Source organism: Schistocerca cancellata, chromosome 12, assembly GCF_023864275.1.
Source record: "Schistocerca cancellata isolate TAMUIC-IGC-003103 chromosome 12, iqSchCanc2.1, whole genome shotgun sequence".
Taxonomy (NCBI): domain Eukaryota; kingdom Metazoa; phylum Arthropoda; class Insecta; order Orthoptera; family Acrididae; genus Schistocerca; species Schistocerca cancellata.
Window position 1 is genome coordinate 62684041 of NC_064637.1, and position 15534 is coordinate 62699574.

The following is a 15534-nucleotide window of genomic DNA, read 5'->3' on the forward strand; positions in this document are numbered from 1 at the left end:
TCTAGCAAAGTCGGCTGTACAACTGGGGCGAGTGCTAGGAAGTGTCTCTAGACCTGCCGTGTGGCGGCGCTCGGTCTGCAATCACTGACAGTGGCGACACGCGGGTCCGTCGTACACTAGCGGACCGCGGCCGTTTTAAAGGCTACCACCTAGCAAGTGTGGTGTCTGGCGGTGACACCACAATATTAATGTGCCGACTAATTTTTATTACCTCTCTGAACTGAACTAAATGCTTTACACATGTGCATGCCCAGAATTTCCCAGTTTGGAACAAATGCCGCACAAGTGTTAATTAGATTTCATTCAGGGAGTTCTCTGCCTCTTCGGTCAAAATTGCTGTGTGCCAGTCAGTGAGTCAGTCATGATATTCTGTAACGTGTATGAAGCTGATGTTATTGTGCTCAGCTTTTACAATCTATATGTTAAGTGGCATGCTGACAAGCCAGAACAAATAAGAAGTTGATTGTTTGTGGATGGAACCTTAGCTGAAGTTCACAGACAAGAATTCTCTTAGTGATCATATAGATAACGAGGCTGAAAAGCTACATAATCATACAGTTCAAAGGAATGTACAACAAATGCTGTTTTTCAAATGCAGAGTAAGTAAAGGTTCAATTACATTTAACGTATACAATATAATAATAAAATGTCAGTTTTCAAAGATCCGTCAAAACAGTTAATATTATTTTCTTGGAGCCTTTTTGTCTGAACACTGCTCAGGTTGGACTGTTTAAATAATTTTTTTAATCACATGTTAAAACCACTGTTTATTACACTTTATAAATATAACATGGCTTTATTAAAGTGGAAAATCCAGGATGGAATAATGACTAATATTACGAAAAGGATGGTTGCTACTCACCATATAGTGGATATACTGAGTCGCAGAAAGGCACAAGAAGAAGACTGTCAAAAAAAAACACACACACACACACACACACACACACACACACACGAGACCACAACCTCTGGCATCCAAGGCCAGTCTGCCCTCAGCAGCAAGAGACTGTGATCATACGGTGTGTGTGTGTGTGTGTGTGTGTGTGTGTGTGTGTGTGGTCGTCTAATTCTGAGGAAGGCTTGTTTGGCTAAAAGCTTTGTTGACAGTCTTTTTCTTGGCGAGTAGCAACTACCCTTTCATAATGTTGTTTTTGTTAAACTGTTTGTCAGTGTTTAAAAGGAAATAACAATATCTCACCAAATCTCATTGAATGGGGAGGGATTGGTCTAAATTTTAAAGAAAATCCCTCACATAATAAATGGATGTTCTCTATCGTTAATGCTGTGTGTACATCTCACCATTAAACTCTTATTTTACTACTAGTCCAGCTACACAATATCTTCCATGTACAAGCATATTAATCTTGTAGGCTACAGTGCAAGATAAATCTCTAAATGTCCTGTAGAAGAAACAGGATCAGAGTGTGCTCAGATCTGGAAAAGACTGAAAATGTCATTTTCTAAGATATGTACAAATTCTTTTTCAGGATGAGTTACAGAAGAGAAATAAAGTCTACAGTCAAATGTATGATGCTACAGAGAAATTTAGGGAACAACTTTGGTAAAGAATGTATACATATTGTCTGTAATGTTTATGCAACTTTATTGTAGGCAGTCCATAAACAAATAGCAATGATGAATTTTAGAAAGGAGGGTGTAAAATACATTACTGCACAGAGGCATCACACACCCTAAATTTGATACTGAGCACTCTGTTCAGACAAGCAAAACAGATGAACAAATACCTGGATTCCACATAAGACTGCCGTTCTCTGTTACCTACAGCAGGACAAAATTTTGTTGCCCTGTACAGTTTGCACCTCTTTGGCACGTGCCCAAATATGGCTCTGACTGTGTCAGTACAATGAAATAACTCCAGCACCCACTTTGGATAGGCTATTCAGTATTTGCGTACATTATGTCAAAATTACAATATTGTGCCTATTTTGTATATACAAATAAGCACTTTGACTCTATTACATATATGTCAGAGAATTTAGATACCGTATTTACTCGAATCTAAGCCGCACTCGAATCTAAGCCGCACCTGAAAAATGAGACTCGAAATAAAGGAAAAAAAAAAATTTCCCGAATCTAAGCCGCACCTGAAATTTGAGACTCGAAATTCAAGGGGAGAGAAAAGTTTTAGGCCGCACCTCCAAATCGAAACAAAGTTGGTCCATTGTAATATGAGACACAATTTAGGTCGAATGAATGACGATACAGCTACAGTAGTTTGGTTCGAGTCGTAAGCTTAGCAGTTAAGCTTTACCAGGTAGTCATTGCTATGCGTCAGGCTCTCCGTCCATATTTATACGGGTACCCTTCCTTTTTCACGTGCTTCGTCTGGTTTGAATCGATTGCTTATTTTGCTTTGATCTGATAAGTGCCGTTTTCTTTGTTATCGGTGTTTACGTCAGTCACTCTAAGCTGAAAATGCATTACTGTACAGTGTCATGCATTGTTTGTCGCATTCTGATAGTGCGTATTTACGGCCTCTCGCCGCTCGCGGCATGGCTTGCTTTTGTGCGCGCTACCGCCGCTTACAATTAAAAAAAAAGAGAGGAATCGTCTCATTAGCGAAACAATGGCAAGAGACTGCTATTTGTTGTTACTTACACTGCTGCTTTCTTTGATAATGATCAACAAGAACCAAATATTAAACTGCGTATGATAGAACATGTTCTGAACGAGAGTTAGGCGAAAATTTTTCTCCGTTTGAAAATCTTTGCGCCCGCTTCTTTAGTACATCAAATTCTGCACAGAAATTAGAGTCATCTTAGATTTAAAAATCTAGTCAGTTGCCGTGCTTCATTTCTGACTGTATCACTATTAGGCATAAGAATAATACGAATATAAACATGACACGATACGTATATTCTTCCGCCTTTGCTATTGTCTCACTCAAGTTTCGTAGTTTATTAGGCAGACAGGATTTAAATGAGATAGCAGCAAACACGAAAGAATACATGGCAATATGTTTATACTCGTATTATTCTTATGGTGAAGAGAATACTGCATGTGATTCACATTTCATCAGGTTCCTATTAGCAACCATCTATTCTCACAGGTAGGAAAAAATTCAGAACGTAGAGTTGGCCATATTGACAAACATCCCAAACAGTCTTGCCAGTCGGATTTTAGTAGTACATTTAAATTGTGCTACATTTGAAGATGAACAATACGGAATTTTTTTTTTTTATTATTTTTTTTTATTTTTTTTATTTTTTTTTTTTTTTTTTAAATTTATTTACTGACGCAGAGGTTTTAGCACCCGTATTTATCTTTGTGCCTACAAAGCATGCCTGTGGTAGCGCTACATGTATTCGACGGCAGAAGTTAGTTGTGGCGGCACCTACCAACATTTTTCTGAACTTCCGCTTGCTTTGCACTCGATTCTAAGCCGCAGGCGGTTTTTTGGATTACAAAACCCAGAAAAAAAGTGCGGCTTAGATTCGAGTAAATACGGTAGCTAATTCCATACATCGTATGGCAGAAGAAGATATGTTATGCAAAAAATTATACCTGTGACTGAAATACTGGGTGTTACCATTGAACTGTAATATTACTGTACTTAAATTAACCAGTGTCACTGAATATTCACAAACAGAACAGAACATTGCACATTGTTTTATGTGTTATTTGGTGGCTTTATCCCTGCTATTTCAAGTGAATGCACAATGTAGGCTACTAAATGTGTGTATGGTTTATACTTGCACTGTGTGAAGTTAGTAGTAGAATAACTTGTGCAGTTGAAGTAGGTTTGCTGTAGTAAATGTTTTGTGTGCCCAGCTTGTGTAGTAAAATTATAGTGGCAGTAATGCATTGATTACTATACTTACAGAACTGTATAGCTTACTTGTTTTGTATAATCAAACAATTGAAACTCCAGGTAGGAATATCACAAATATAGAAAGAGAGATTGCAATTACCATTTTTAATTGTGTCTGTCAGCAATTTAATGTGTCATCATTACAGGAAGTAGTAATCTGTCTTTTCCTACATTGTTTATATTACTTGCATTGTAATGGCACTTAAGGAGAAGATCTTCAGAGTGAAACTACATCCAAATATTGATGGGAAAGAAATTGTGTGTTAAGTGACAAATACTAATGCATCTGAAGTTTCTGGTGCACATTGATGTAGTGCTCAATTCAGAGACAACCAGTTTCATATTCAGTATCTAATCAGCTAGGCAAGGAGAGCTGATGACCTTGGAATCTGTGATTGCAAGACTATACACAAATATCTTGAGCTAAAATCCAAACCTCCCCACATTTTCTCTTGGAGCTAGAACATGTTTTACTGCTGATAGTACAAATACTCAACAATTTTGTACACGAGACAGGTACCCACTTGACACTTCACAATGGACAAGAAGGCAGCTGTGACAAACCAGCTCAACAAGTACCTAAAAAACAAAGCAAGATTTCTACATTGTCCCCAAAACTTGAGGGACTAGCTGTGACTTACTTTGGATGTTAACTTGCAGCAGACAGACAAAAACAGAAATGAAGGTCATGGCCGAAACTTTTAAGCACTTCCAAATAATTACAGATGTGAGCTAATGTGTTGGGTTCTGTCTTCTTCAGTTGTGCATCAGGAAAGAAAACAAAGAATTTGGCATGATAAATGAAAAGTGTACCAAGTGTCACCAGTAAAGTTGGGAAGAGGGAAGCAAGGTATTGAAATGAACTGTTAGATGGTTGTGAGACACTACCTGAAAATCTAGCAGATAACTCTGTGGAGAAAACTAATTTTCGTACCAACACTGAAAATGCACTGATGTTTTTAGTAGCAGACATTGGCGAATTATGTAAAGCTGTCGTCAGCTTGAAGGTTGTTTTTTACTAGGCACGATGCTATTGAAGTTGCTAACCCATTGACTTTCTCTGACCTTTGAACTGACTGACCTATGTGGTTACAGGGAGACCTGTGGTTTAGAGTGGGCTCTGAACCATGGAACAGCTGGGCATTTTTCACATTAACAAACATTGCCAGAGGTTAAAAAAAGTTATATGTAACAAATAAAAATGCTAGGACTGAGTGGGAAATGATCTCCTTACCCTTAGATCTGTTATCTGCTACTTCACAGGGCCACACTGGTTTAATAGACTGGATTAAACATTTAAGCTATGTAGTACAGAGAATGAAAGAAAGTGGGCCAGAAAACCTTCCACAGATAAAGGGGAGGAACTAAGAATATTTACAATAAAAAGTGGGTATCAAGAGATGCAAAAATAATGCTGTAACAATATGGTAACGTAACTGGAATGTGTCTGGGCAAACCGATACTGAGAACTAATAGTGAATTAGATTGACTATAAGAATTGGAGAAGAGAATTACAAAGAAAATTATAGTTAAAAAAGGGGAGTGAGCACAGAAACCTAAAATTAGGGAGCAGTGAGAAAGATAATAGGAGCAATAAGAGAAGTAAGAACCACGTGTTAGATATTTACACAGAATAAACAAGAATAGGCTAACAAAAATCAAACAAGGAAAATCCAGGATGGAATGTAACAATATTGTGAAAAGGAACGTTGCTATTCACCATATAGTGGAGATGCTGAGTCGCAGATAGGCACATCAAAAAGACTCTCACAAATACAGCTTTTGGCCTAAAGCCTTCATCAAAATTGGATGACACGCACTCACACAAGTGTTGCACAGGACTGCAGTCTCAGGCAACTGAGGCCACACTGTGAGCTGTAGCACCAGGACGTGATGGGAGTGGCGACTGGGTGGGGGAGGGATAGTAGGGTAGGAGTGGCAGACACTCACGTGCTGTTGGGGAGCGCATAAGTATGATGAGGTGGAAGGAGGGTAGAGCAGCTATGTGCAATCAGGAGGTTAGGCGGAGGGCAGGGGGGAGAGGGGGGGGGGATAGCGGAAAAAGGAGAGAAGTAAAAAAGACTGGGTGCGATGCTATGGAGGAATGAGGGCTGTGTAGTTATGAAATGGGAACAGAGAAGGGGCTGGATGGGAGAGGGCAATGACTTAACAAAGGTTGAGACCTCGAGGGTTACGGGAATGTAGGATATATTGCAGGGAAAGTTCCCACCTGCACAATTCAGAAAAACTGGTATTGGTGGGAAGGATCCGTATGGCACAGCAGTCATTGAAATGAAGGATGTCATGTTTGGCAGTGTGCTCAGCAACAGGGTGGTCCACTTGTTTCTCGGCCACAGTTTGTCGGTGGCCATTCAAGCGGACAGACGGCTTGTTGGTTGTCATGCTCACGTGGAATGCATCCGCAGCTCGTGGTCTAGTGGCTACTGTTGCTGTCTATGGATCGTGGGATCCCAGGTTCGATTCCTGGCCGGGTTGGGGATTTTCTCTGCCTGCGGACTGGGTGTTTGTGTTGCCCTTATCATTTCATTATCATCATCTTCATCGTTTGGGACAGCATCGGGATTGGATTGTGAAAAAAATCGACTCTGCAAGAATTGGGACTTTGTATGAGTGCTGATGACCATGCAGTTGAGTGCCCCACAAACCAATCATCATCATAGTCATCATCATCACCACAGTCACATGGAATGCAGCACAGTGGTTGCAGCTTAGCTTGTAGATCACATGACTGGTTTCACAGGTAGCCTTGCCTTTGATGGAATAGGTGATGTTTGTGACCAGACTGGAGTAGGTGGCGGTGGGAGGATTCATAGAACAGGTCTTGCATCTAGGTCTGTTACAGGGGTATGAGCTGTGGGGAAAGGGGTTGGGAGCAGGGGCTGTGTAGGGATGGACAACTATATTGTGTAGTTCGATGGACAGTGGAATACCACTGTGGGGGGTGGGAAGGACAGTGGATAGGACATTTCTCATTTCAGGGCATGACGAGAGGTAGTCAAAACCCTGGCAGAGAATGTAATTCAGCTGCTCCAGTCCTGGGTGATAGTTATGAGGGGAATGCTCCTCTGTGGCTGGACAGTGGAATTGTGTGAGGTGGTGGGAGACTGGAAAGATAAGGCACGAGAAATGTGTTTTTGTGTAAGGTTGGTAGGAGAATTACGGTTTGTGAAGGTTTCAGTGAGACCCTTGGTATATTTTGAGGGGGACGGCTCATCGCTGCAGATGCGAAGACCGTGAGTGGCTAGCCTGTATGGAAGGGACTTCTTGCTATGAAATGGGTGGCGGTTGTCAGAATGGAGGTATTGCTGGTGGTTAGTAGGTTTCATATGGATGGATATACTGATGTAGCCATCTTTGAGATGGAGGTTAGCATCTTGGAAGGCAGCTTGTTAGGTTGAATAGGGCGAGGTGAAGCAAATGGGGGAGAAGTTGTTGATCTTGTGGAGGAATGTGCACGGGTTGTTCTCACCCTCAATCCAAATCGCAAAGATGTCATCAGTGAATCTGATCCAGGTGAGGGGACTCTGGGTGTTTAGGAAGGATTTCTCTAGACGGCCCATGACTAGGTTGGCATAGGATGGTGCCATGCGGGTGCCCATAGCCGTACCTGTGGGGACACCCAGGACATCCCATTGTGGTTGGTCACTGCAAAGGGAGACTTTTTAGAAGGAAAAAGTTATAATTTTAAGTCTTCCAAAGCAGGAATTTGAAGAACGAAGGTGTAATGTGGTATGAAGAAAGAAAAAGACATGGTGGGATTATTTTAGAATACTGGATGAAAACAAAACAGTGTAGCAGAAGGAATTGAAGTTTTCCAGGAAGCTTAGCTGGAGTGAGAGGAACACTTCCAACTGTAAGTGTATTTTTGTGGTTTTGGAACTAGCCAAGGAGAAGTAACTGTTGCAATATCTAAATAGGACTGTTAGACAGGACTACAGAAATGGACACAGAGCATATGCAGGAACCTTGAATTTGAATATTGAGTGATTTCTGTTCTTAATCCCTTCTTAGTATTGTGTCTGTCAGATCTTTCTGTAGTTTTACCAGTTTTACCTCTTGTGCAAAAGCTAGTGTTTGTGTCAACTTAATAAGCAGAAATATTTTTTTGTTTCGTAATTGATGTAACATTCTGTCCAGCATACTTGCTTGCTGAAAGAAATTTGTATGTTATCGCATTATTGATGCAGCATGTAAGCTTTTAATATAAAAATGTTTAATATAAAAATGATGCTGTTGCAGTATGCTAGCTTGCCAGTTTTTTGTGTGCATTGTAATTCCAGTTGTAGCATGGCTAGTTTTATTTTTGCATATTGTGCATGAAAAGAGTGTTCAGTATAAAACTGATTTGTGTTGCTGCATACATTTTCCTTTGTGTACTTTTTGCAACAATATAGTAATTTTCTTGCTTGTGATTGTATACTTTTTCTTCGTTCTGTGTATCTTCGTTGTTTTGTGTGTTTATATTTGCATATTTTTGTGATGTAGATTTTTTGTACCAAGTAAAACTTACCTTAACTCTCTCAGGATTTTCCGGTGCAAACAGTGGCAGAATGAGTGGTGAAATGCTACACTGGGCTCCTTTACCGAGATAAATAAAGGAATACTGCTGCCATTTAATCGTTGCTACACTGTAGTGGTCATTGACATTGGGCTAGCGATGTATGTTGATCTTGTACAAAGAAGAGCAACGTGTATGTTCACAGATGGGGTCTGACTCGTATAGGATAATCCCATAAACATTGGCAAAATCTGAAGTTATAATTATATTGTAGAAATCAACATACAAGATATTGCGCAGGCATATGGTCTCATGTGCTTCAGTGATGGTTGTCATTTGTTGTGCACGTGTTTGTTGAACTAAGTTTTCATTGCCATCATAACTCTCAGAAAAAGTTTACTAAATACTAAATTCAAGATGTAAAAATATATTTTGAGGGTTCCTCCAAAAGAAAAAAAAAAAGAAAAAAAATAATATTGTAGGCTGAAGCAGTGAATTAAAATTCATACCAGTGCCGTAACTCATACCCTGGTTTCCTGCTTACTGGGCGTACACACAATGATAGTACGTCGCATTAAGTAAGCAGGAGAGACCTGAGTTTGAATCGTGATGTTGGTACAAGTTTTAATTCATTGCTTCAGCCTACATCATTGTTGTAGATAAAGGTGAGACTAAATATGTCTCAGGAACATCAACTGCATACAATTCTTTTATTTCTCACACGTTACAGTAGTGTTGCACCATCATTAGCAGGTTTTTACCTTATTCTAATGAAAACTAAATGTTGGATGAAAACACATACATCTTGGTATTACAGTTATAGGATTAAGGAAAACTGTTTCAACAAAATATGTGCGCCTGAGCATCAAATTTTGTTGTTTATGTTGACTGAAGTTGTAACTAAAACAAGTGTGGTAGGTAGAGAAAAACATGGAATTGTGTTTTGCTCGTGGCAGAATACCGAAAATGTGATTATTTTTCAAGGAAACGTGGGTATATATGATCATCTTTCCAGAAGAAACTCGTATCAAGATAAAAGGTGGATTTATTGAAATGATTACACTTTTTTAAAGTCAGTTTTTCAGTTCCTTCCCCCTTTCATTTCTTTACAACACACGAAAGCATTGCGTGGTGTGCCACAAACAACCAGCTAGTGGTCAGTTGAGAATGCAAGTTAAGTCATGTCATTGCTTTCAGCATGTGCTCTTTAGTCTGATGACCAATGGTTGGTCAAGAAAAGTTGTATAATGTGAAATTATTTTCTGATTATGTTGTAAGAGAATAAAAGAAGACAATCGTGCAACTCCATCGCGAATGTAATTTTTTCCAATTCCTTCTTCATTTCAGCTCTGTGCAAAAATATAGGAATTGCAATGGCTATTGTCAGACACCCCTTTTGTGTGCATGCACAATAAATTTTGTGCTCTCGAAGATATTTTTTGAAAATTTAGTGGTTCAGTGCTTCTTGCCATACTGTAACAAGTGAATGTTATAACAGCTTTATTCCAGGAATTTATACGCATTGCTTTTCCTGTACATGTTTGCTTGCTATTTATGTAGTTTGTCTGACTCGTTGTTGTTGTTCCAGTGTGCATTAGCTTGCTGTCTGTGTAGATTGCCTGACACGTTGTCGTTGTTTGTTTTGCTCGTGGTGCTTCCCTTCCTCACCCGCACGACCCGTAGACCCGCGCACTGTTCAGGCACTGCAGCAGCAGCAGCGCGAGCAGCGGCTGGCCAACGGGCTGAGTGTCGGTGATAACCCAGGTTTCGAGGGCTGGCTGGAGGACTCTGGGGACATCACGGAGAAGGAGAACCTGCCGGTGAAGCAGGTGCGCTTCGGGGATACCGGCGGCCCGCTCGACGACAAAGAGGGGCGCTACCGCCTGGGCTCACTCCGCTGTGAGGGAGACGGTAAGTTCTTCAAATTAAATGCTGGGTGCATATTGAAATTATTGCTATTTATTAGTTATTACTCGTACTTGTGCTGACGAATTGGGATTACTTGTTCATTTAAGGTTACTTCGACTGTTTCGCGTATTGAGACGCAGGCAGTATGACTTTTGCTTGTGAAATGTGTTCGGGTGGCTGGTCGTCGTGTGATGGGCCCTGAGCACATATGTATTGAGTTCCGCAAGTATTTCAGCTCGAGGGCAGTCTGCAAAATTTTTTCTTTGCATCTCATCTCGCTAGTCTGCAGCAACACAATAGAAACGTCAACAGCTCCCACAAGAGCAGCCGTTTATGCCATGCTGGGTTTTGTTTCCTAAAGTGCCAGGAAGTTCTACATCAGTGTATAAAACATTTACCATTTGAAGGATTGATTAGTTTTGAAGCTAGTATATTATCATTTAAAATGAAAAAAATGTATTTTCACCCAGAAAAAGGTGTATTTTCCCTTGCGATACAGCGTATCCACAAATCCGGAAGAAATCTGTTCCCTCCTCCCCTCCAGCATATACACCCTAGTACATTCCTTCCACAACCTCACATTAATTCATTTGTGTTGAGACCAGAACTATAATGCTTCAAAACCGGTCAGTGAAGTAACATATTGAGCTGCTACATGGTCGAATTTCTTTTCCTTCTGCAATGATAATTGCAGCTGAAGTCCAACTACATTTGACCACAATGTGGAAAATAGTCAAGGTAATAGATCATTGTTGAAGAATGTTGTGACAACTTCACATGAAGTAAATCCCAGAGAAGCAAAGCTTCTGCTGATTCTATAAGTTTTCTGATAAACCCATATGCACAACTTAAGAGTAGCCTCGATGTCTTCAAGACATCTCATCATGTCAGTCATCACTATTGTGGTATTATTTGAGATTGGCATGCTTTCCGGTAGTAGCAGTGCTATGAATAGGCATATTCATTCTGTTCTGTTTAATCAGAGAAGGAAACTACCACGTGGTTGTTGTTTTTTTGTACATACATAGACAAAGCTCACTGGCTAAGCGGAATGCTCCTTGAATCACGCACATAGCGTCTTAGCTGGTCTTGATTTCTTACAAAGTCATCAGCTAATATTAATATGCCACATACTGAAAGGGAGAAGAGGAAAAATGGTAGGAGAACATTGGCTAGGAGAAAAGAATAAAAAGTGAAGCCACCTGGTAGAATTCTGCACAGAGCATAATTTAATTATTGTTTTTACTCGGTTTAAAAATTATGAGAGATGTTTTGTGTACATGGAAAAGACATAGTCACCGGTAGGCTTTAAATAGATATTATATAATGGTAAGACAGAGGTTTCAAAAGCAGATTTCAAATTGCAAAACTTTTCCAAAACATGGCCATAATTTATTGGTTATGAGGTGTGTATCAGAACTGAAGTAATTGGAGAAAGATAGCAAGTTAAGGAGATGGGATCTGGAAAAATTGAAATAACCAGAGGTTGTTGAGAGTTTCAAAGGTAGCATTAGGCAGTGATTGACTGAAGCAGCTGTAAGTAACACAGTAGATGAATGAGGCATTGAATGAAATGGATAGTGTCTTGAAAAGATTTTGTAACATGAAGATCAACAAAAGTAATGCAAGGGTAATGGAATGTACTCAAATTAAAGCAGGCGATGCTGACAGAATTAGATTAAGAAATGAGACACTAAAAGTGGAAGATAGCTTTTGCTGTATGGGTGCCAAAATAACTGACAGTAGGTGCAGTAGAGACAATATTCGTGAAATGCGGGCTTCGCATAGCATGAAAAGCTTTTCTGAAGAAAGAGATTTGTTAAAATCTTAACATAATTTTAACCATCTTGAGGCTGAAGCTCTTTTGTCTGTGTTTGCTTTAGCAATAACACATGTTTTTGGGTGGGGTCCACCTTTAGCAAGTTGTTTGGGTCAACAAACAAAATTGTGTTTTGCTAAAGGCAGACCCTATCCAAAAACATACGTTATTATAATTTTAACCATTAGGAAGTCTTTTCAGAATGTACCTGTCTGCAGTTTAGTGTTGTATGAAAGTGAAACGTGGATATAGGCAGTAGAGAATAGGAGCTTCCAAAATATGATGCTACGAAAGAATGCTGGTGACTTGATAGATAGATCAACTAACAGAGAGGAAATAAATAGTGTTGGGGAGAAAAGAAATTTGTGGTGCAGCTTGACTGGGACACGTCCTGAAGTACAAATGAATTGTCAGTTACGTAATGGAGGAAAGGGTAGGGTAAAAATTGTAGAGAGAGGCCAAGGGGTATTTATGGGGTGAACAGGTTCAACTGTATGTGGGTTTTAGTAGTTGCTCAGAGATGACAGGGCTCGTATAGGGTGGACTAGCATAAAGAGCTGCATCAAATAGGTTTTCGAACCAAAGATCACAGCACACGACTGAATAGTAATTCGCCCAGCTCAGCAGAGGTCCTCCCAGTGTCGGCTCACACTAAGAGCGCTAGAGGCTAGAAAAACAACTCTAATATTGAAGGTTGCTCACATTAGAAAACAAGGTGTCGCTATTACATCCGTACTCCAACTTCCTTCCTTCCCACTGTAGTTCCACCAGCATGGTGAGCCTCAGAACAATTGGGTTACAGTCACTTTCTGCTTGATGCATTCTCTTTTCCTGAGATGTACAGGAGTGTAAAAGTGTTTGTGCACTAGCAATTAACTTTCGCAGTTAATTTCTGCGAGCACTTGCTGAGCTATTTATGTTGGAACAAGAACTTGTGCAAATTTACTTCTGCAAGTTGCTTTGGTAAGCTAGTTTCAGCAATCTGCTGCAACTATTTACATAATGTTGCCACTAGAGATGTCTCATGAGATCCACAAGAGGAAGTTTAGTGTCATGCAAAAAATGGGAGTAGCTGCCATCATTGTTGCAGCATAATCATAATCATAATCATCATCATCATCATCATCATAATCATAATTATTATTATTATTATTATTATTATTATTATTATTATTGAAGAAAAATTGTGATGTAAATCAAAAATTTAAGAAAAAATGTTTGGGTGAAGAAATGAATACAGAGGTGTACATATTTATCAAGAAACACTGCTGAATGAATTAACATCAGAGAACTTTGCTCAAATTAAAAACTTTATGAGAATATCATACTCAATTTTAGAAAATCTCTTGTCTGTTGCACAATAAAATATTCAAAACCAGGGCTAATAGGGAATTGTGTAACTTGTCTTCATTTCTTTTTTGAAAACTATTGCAAATTTATATTAATAATTAAGTACCATATAGAGAATGCACTTAATCTGTGTGTCCTGCTTTCTTGTACTGTCAGTAATGTGTCAAAATGGTTGTGTGTGTGTGTGGGGGGGGGGGGGGGGGGGTTGTGTGTGTGTGTGTGTGTGTGTGTTAGAGAGAGAGATAGAGAGACAACATAATTGTTGTACATTCTCTGAATAGAGTTTTACACACACACACACACACACACACACACACACACACACACATATTGTATGTCAGCAAATATGCGCTTCAAAACTTACTTTGTGTACATAGCTTAGAAGAAAATTGTCAAGGAGGTTTGGTAAAAACTAATTTACATCCTGTTTGTGGGCAGAAGGGAACCAACTTTGTTATTGTAAGTAAGCGAGATTTGTTCTTTATTTGCCACAAATCTCTTTGTCTTAATGATCTGACAGCCAGTGTAAAAATACGTGCAAAAAAAAAAAGATGAAAAACAGCTAAATCCATTGCAATGTTACAAGGTATATTGAAAAACCCTTGATGTAGGTTTCGATGTCTTTAAAATGTCTCCTTCAGAAGGATCTGTGATTAACACAGGTGAATTTATGTTTATGGAAGTAGCTTAAATATGTAGCCATAGGGCACAAATGAATATCAAGTTCATCTCTTAGTAAAACTGCAAAATTTTGTGCTATCGGTCATTGGGAAGTACTTCACAAACACAAAAGTTGCAATTTTGAGGTACTTTATGATGACAGTGAGTACGGTATATGGTGGTTTTATTATTATGGAGATGAATTTGATCTTCATTTGTGCCCTATGGCTTAATATTTAATGTACTTTCATAAACGTCATGTTACCAGTGTTAATCATTGATCCTTCTGATAAAGACGTTGAAAACATATGTAGAGCATTTTCAGTAAACCTAGTGCTATTGCAACTGATTTGGCTGTTTTCTCACCTTTTCCTTCAGAAAGTTTCTGCGTCTAGCCATGTTCAAGATTTTTAAAAACAGAAATAGGAAATGATTATGTATCAAACTAGGAGAGTGGACTTGTCAGCTCAAATTATCTGAACTAAAATGCTTCTCTTGCAGATCTGTTTGACAATGTGGTCACTTTCCGCATATCTGATGCCACTATTAATCTGCCAAAATTTGATATGGGGCACAGTGGTGACATATACTTTGAGTTCAAGACAACAGTAGAGAATGCTGTTATCATCCACAGCAGGGGACCAACAGATTACATCAAGGTTTCAATCATTGGTGAGTTACAAACTCCAACATGGAAGTTTACAATAGTTAAATGTTATTTAAAAAATAAAAACAAAATGCACAATGATTGATTAACAACACTTTTGCGAAGTAGATTTGATTTACACATTTAAATTGTACTAAACATGTTAATTTGTGGTTATTTAAACGTTAAAAATTGAAATGAGATGTCCCGTCATTTTCCTTCAGATGTTGTGTTGAAGCATTTGAATTATTTGCAGTGAGGATCATGTATGTGAGGTGGAGTTATTTGTAATATATGCTCAAAAAATAATGCATACAGTTTGGAAATGGGCAGTAATGAAATACAATTTTCACAATACTCCAAACCAGTCTATGCATTATGTAGATTTATAGGATAAATGAATACAAGACAACCTCCAGAAATAAAGGATTTTTAGTCTGAATTTACATTAAACTGGCTGTAATAATATGGCCGGTACCTGTATGGCAACGGTGAATCAGTGCTCCTTGGAAAACATTATTAATATGGTGGCTTCTTTTTGAGATATTTTTATTTAAAAAAATTTATTATGATTTCTGTGTCTATAATTATGATTTAAAATTGAAGTAAACACTGAATAAAATGGTTATTCTCATTTTTTAATTTTTATTGTTTGTTTTTATTGTTAGAGGCGGTACTTCCTGAGTAATCAGACCATTGTCTTCTGTGCTCAAGCAAAGTTTTTGTAAGGAAAATAAAGTTTTACATGGGGCAAATCTAATCTTTTATTTTTCTTGTGAAATAAAGGTGCTGTTACTCAA

The 15534-nt window shown here is 38.8% G+C and overlaps 1 protein-coding gene across 4 annotated transcripts in view; it reads left to right on the forward strand.

Moving 5' to 3' along the window:
• LOC126109764 (neurexin-4) overlaps positions 1 to 15534 on the forward strand; it is a 167191-nt gene that overhangs the window by 119433 nt on the left and 32224 nt on the right. For 2 of the 4 annotated variants that reach the window (XM_049914817.1, XM_049914816.1), the window contains exons 15-16: positions 10035 to 10262; positions 14590 to 14760. In XM_049914817.1, coding sequence (XP_049770774.1) covers positions 10035 to 10262; positions 14590 to 14760 — 399 coding nt within the window. The remainder of the gene's footprint in view (positions 1 to 10034; positions 10263 to 14589; positions 14761 to 15534) is intronic. The other 2 variants (XM_049914819.1, XM_049914818.1) reach the window with 1 other exon arrangement.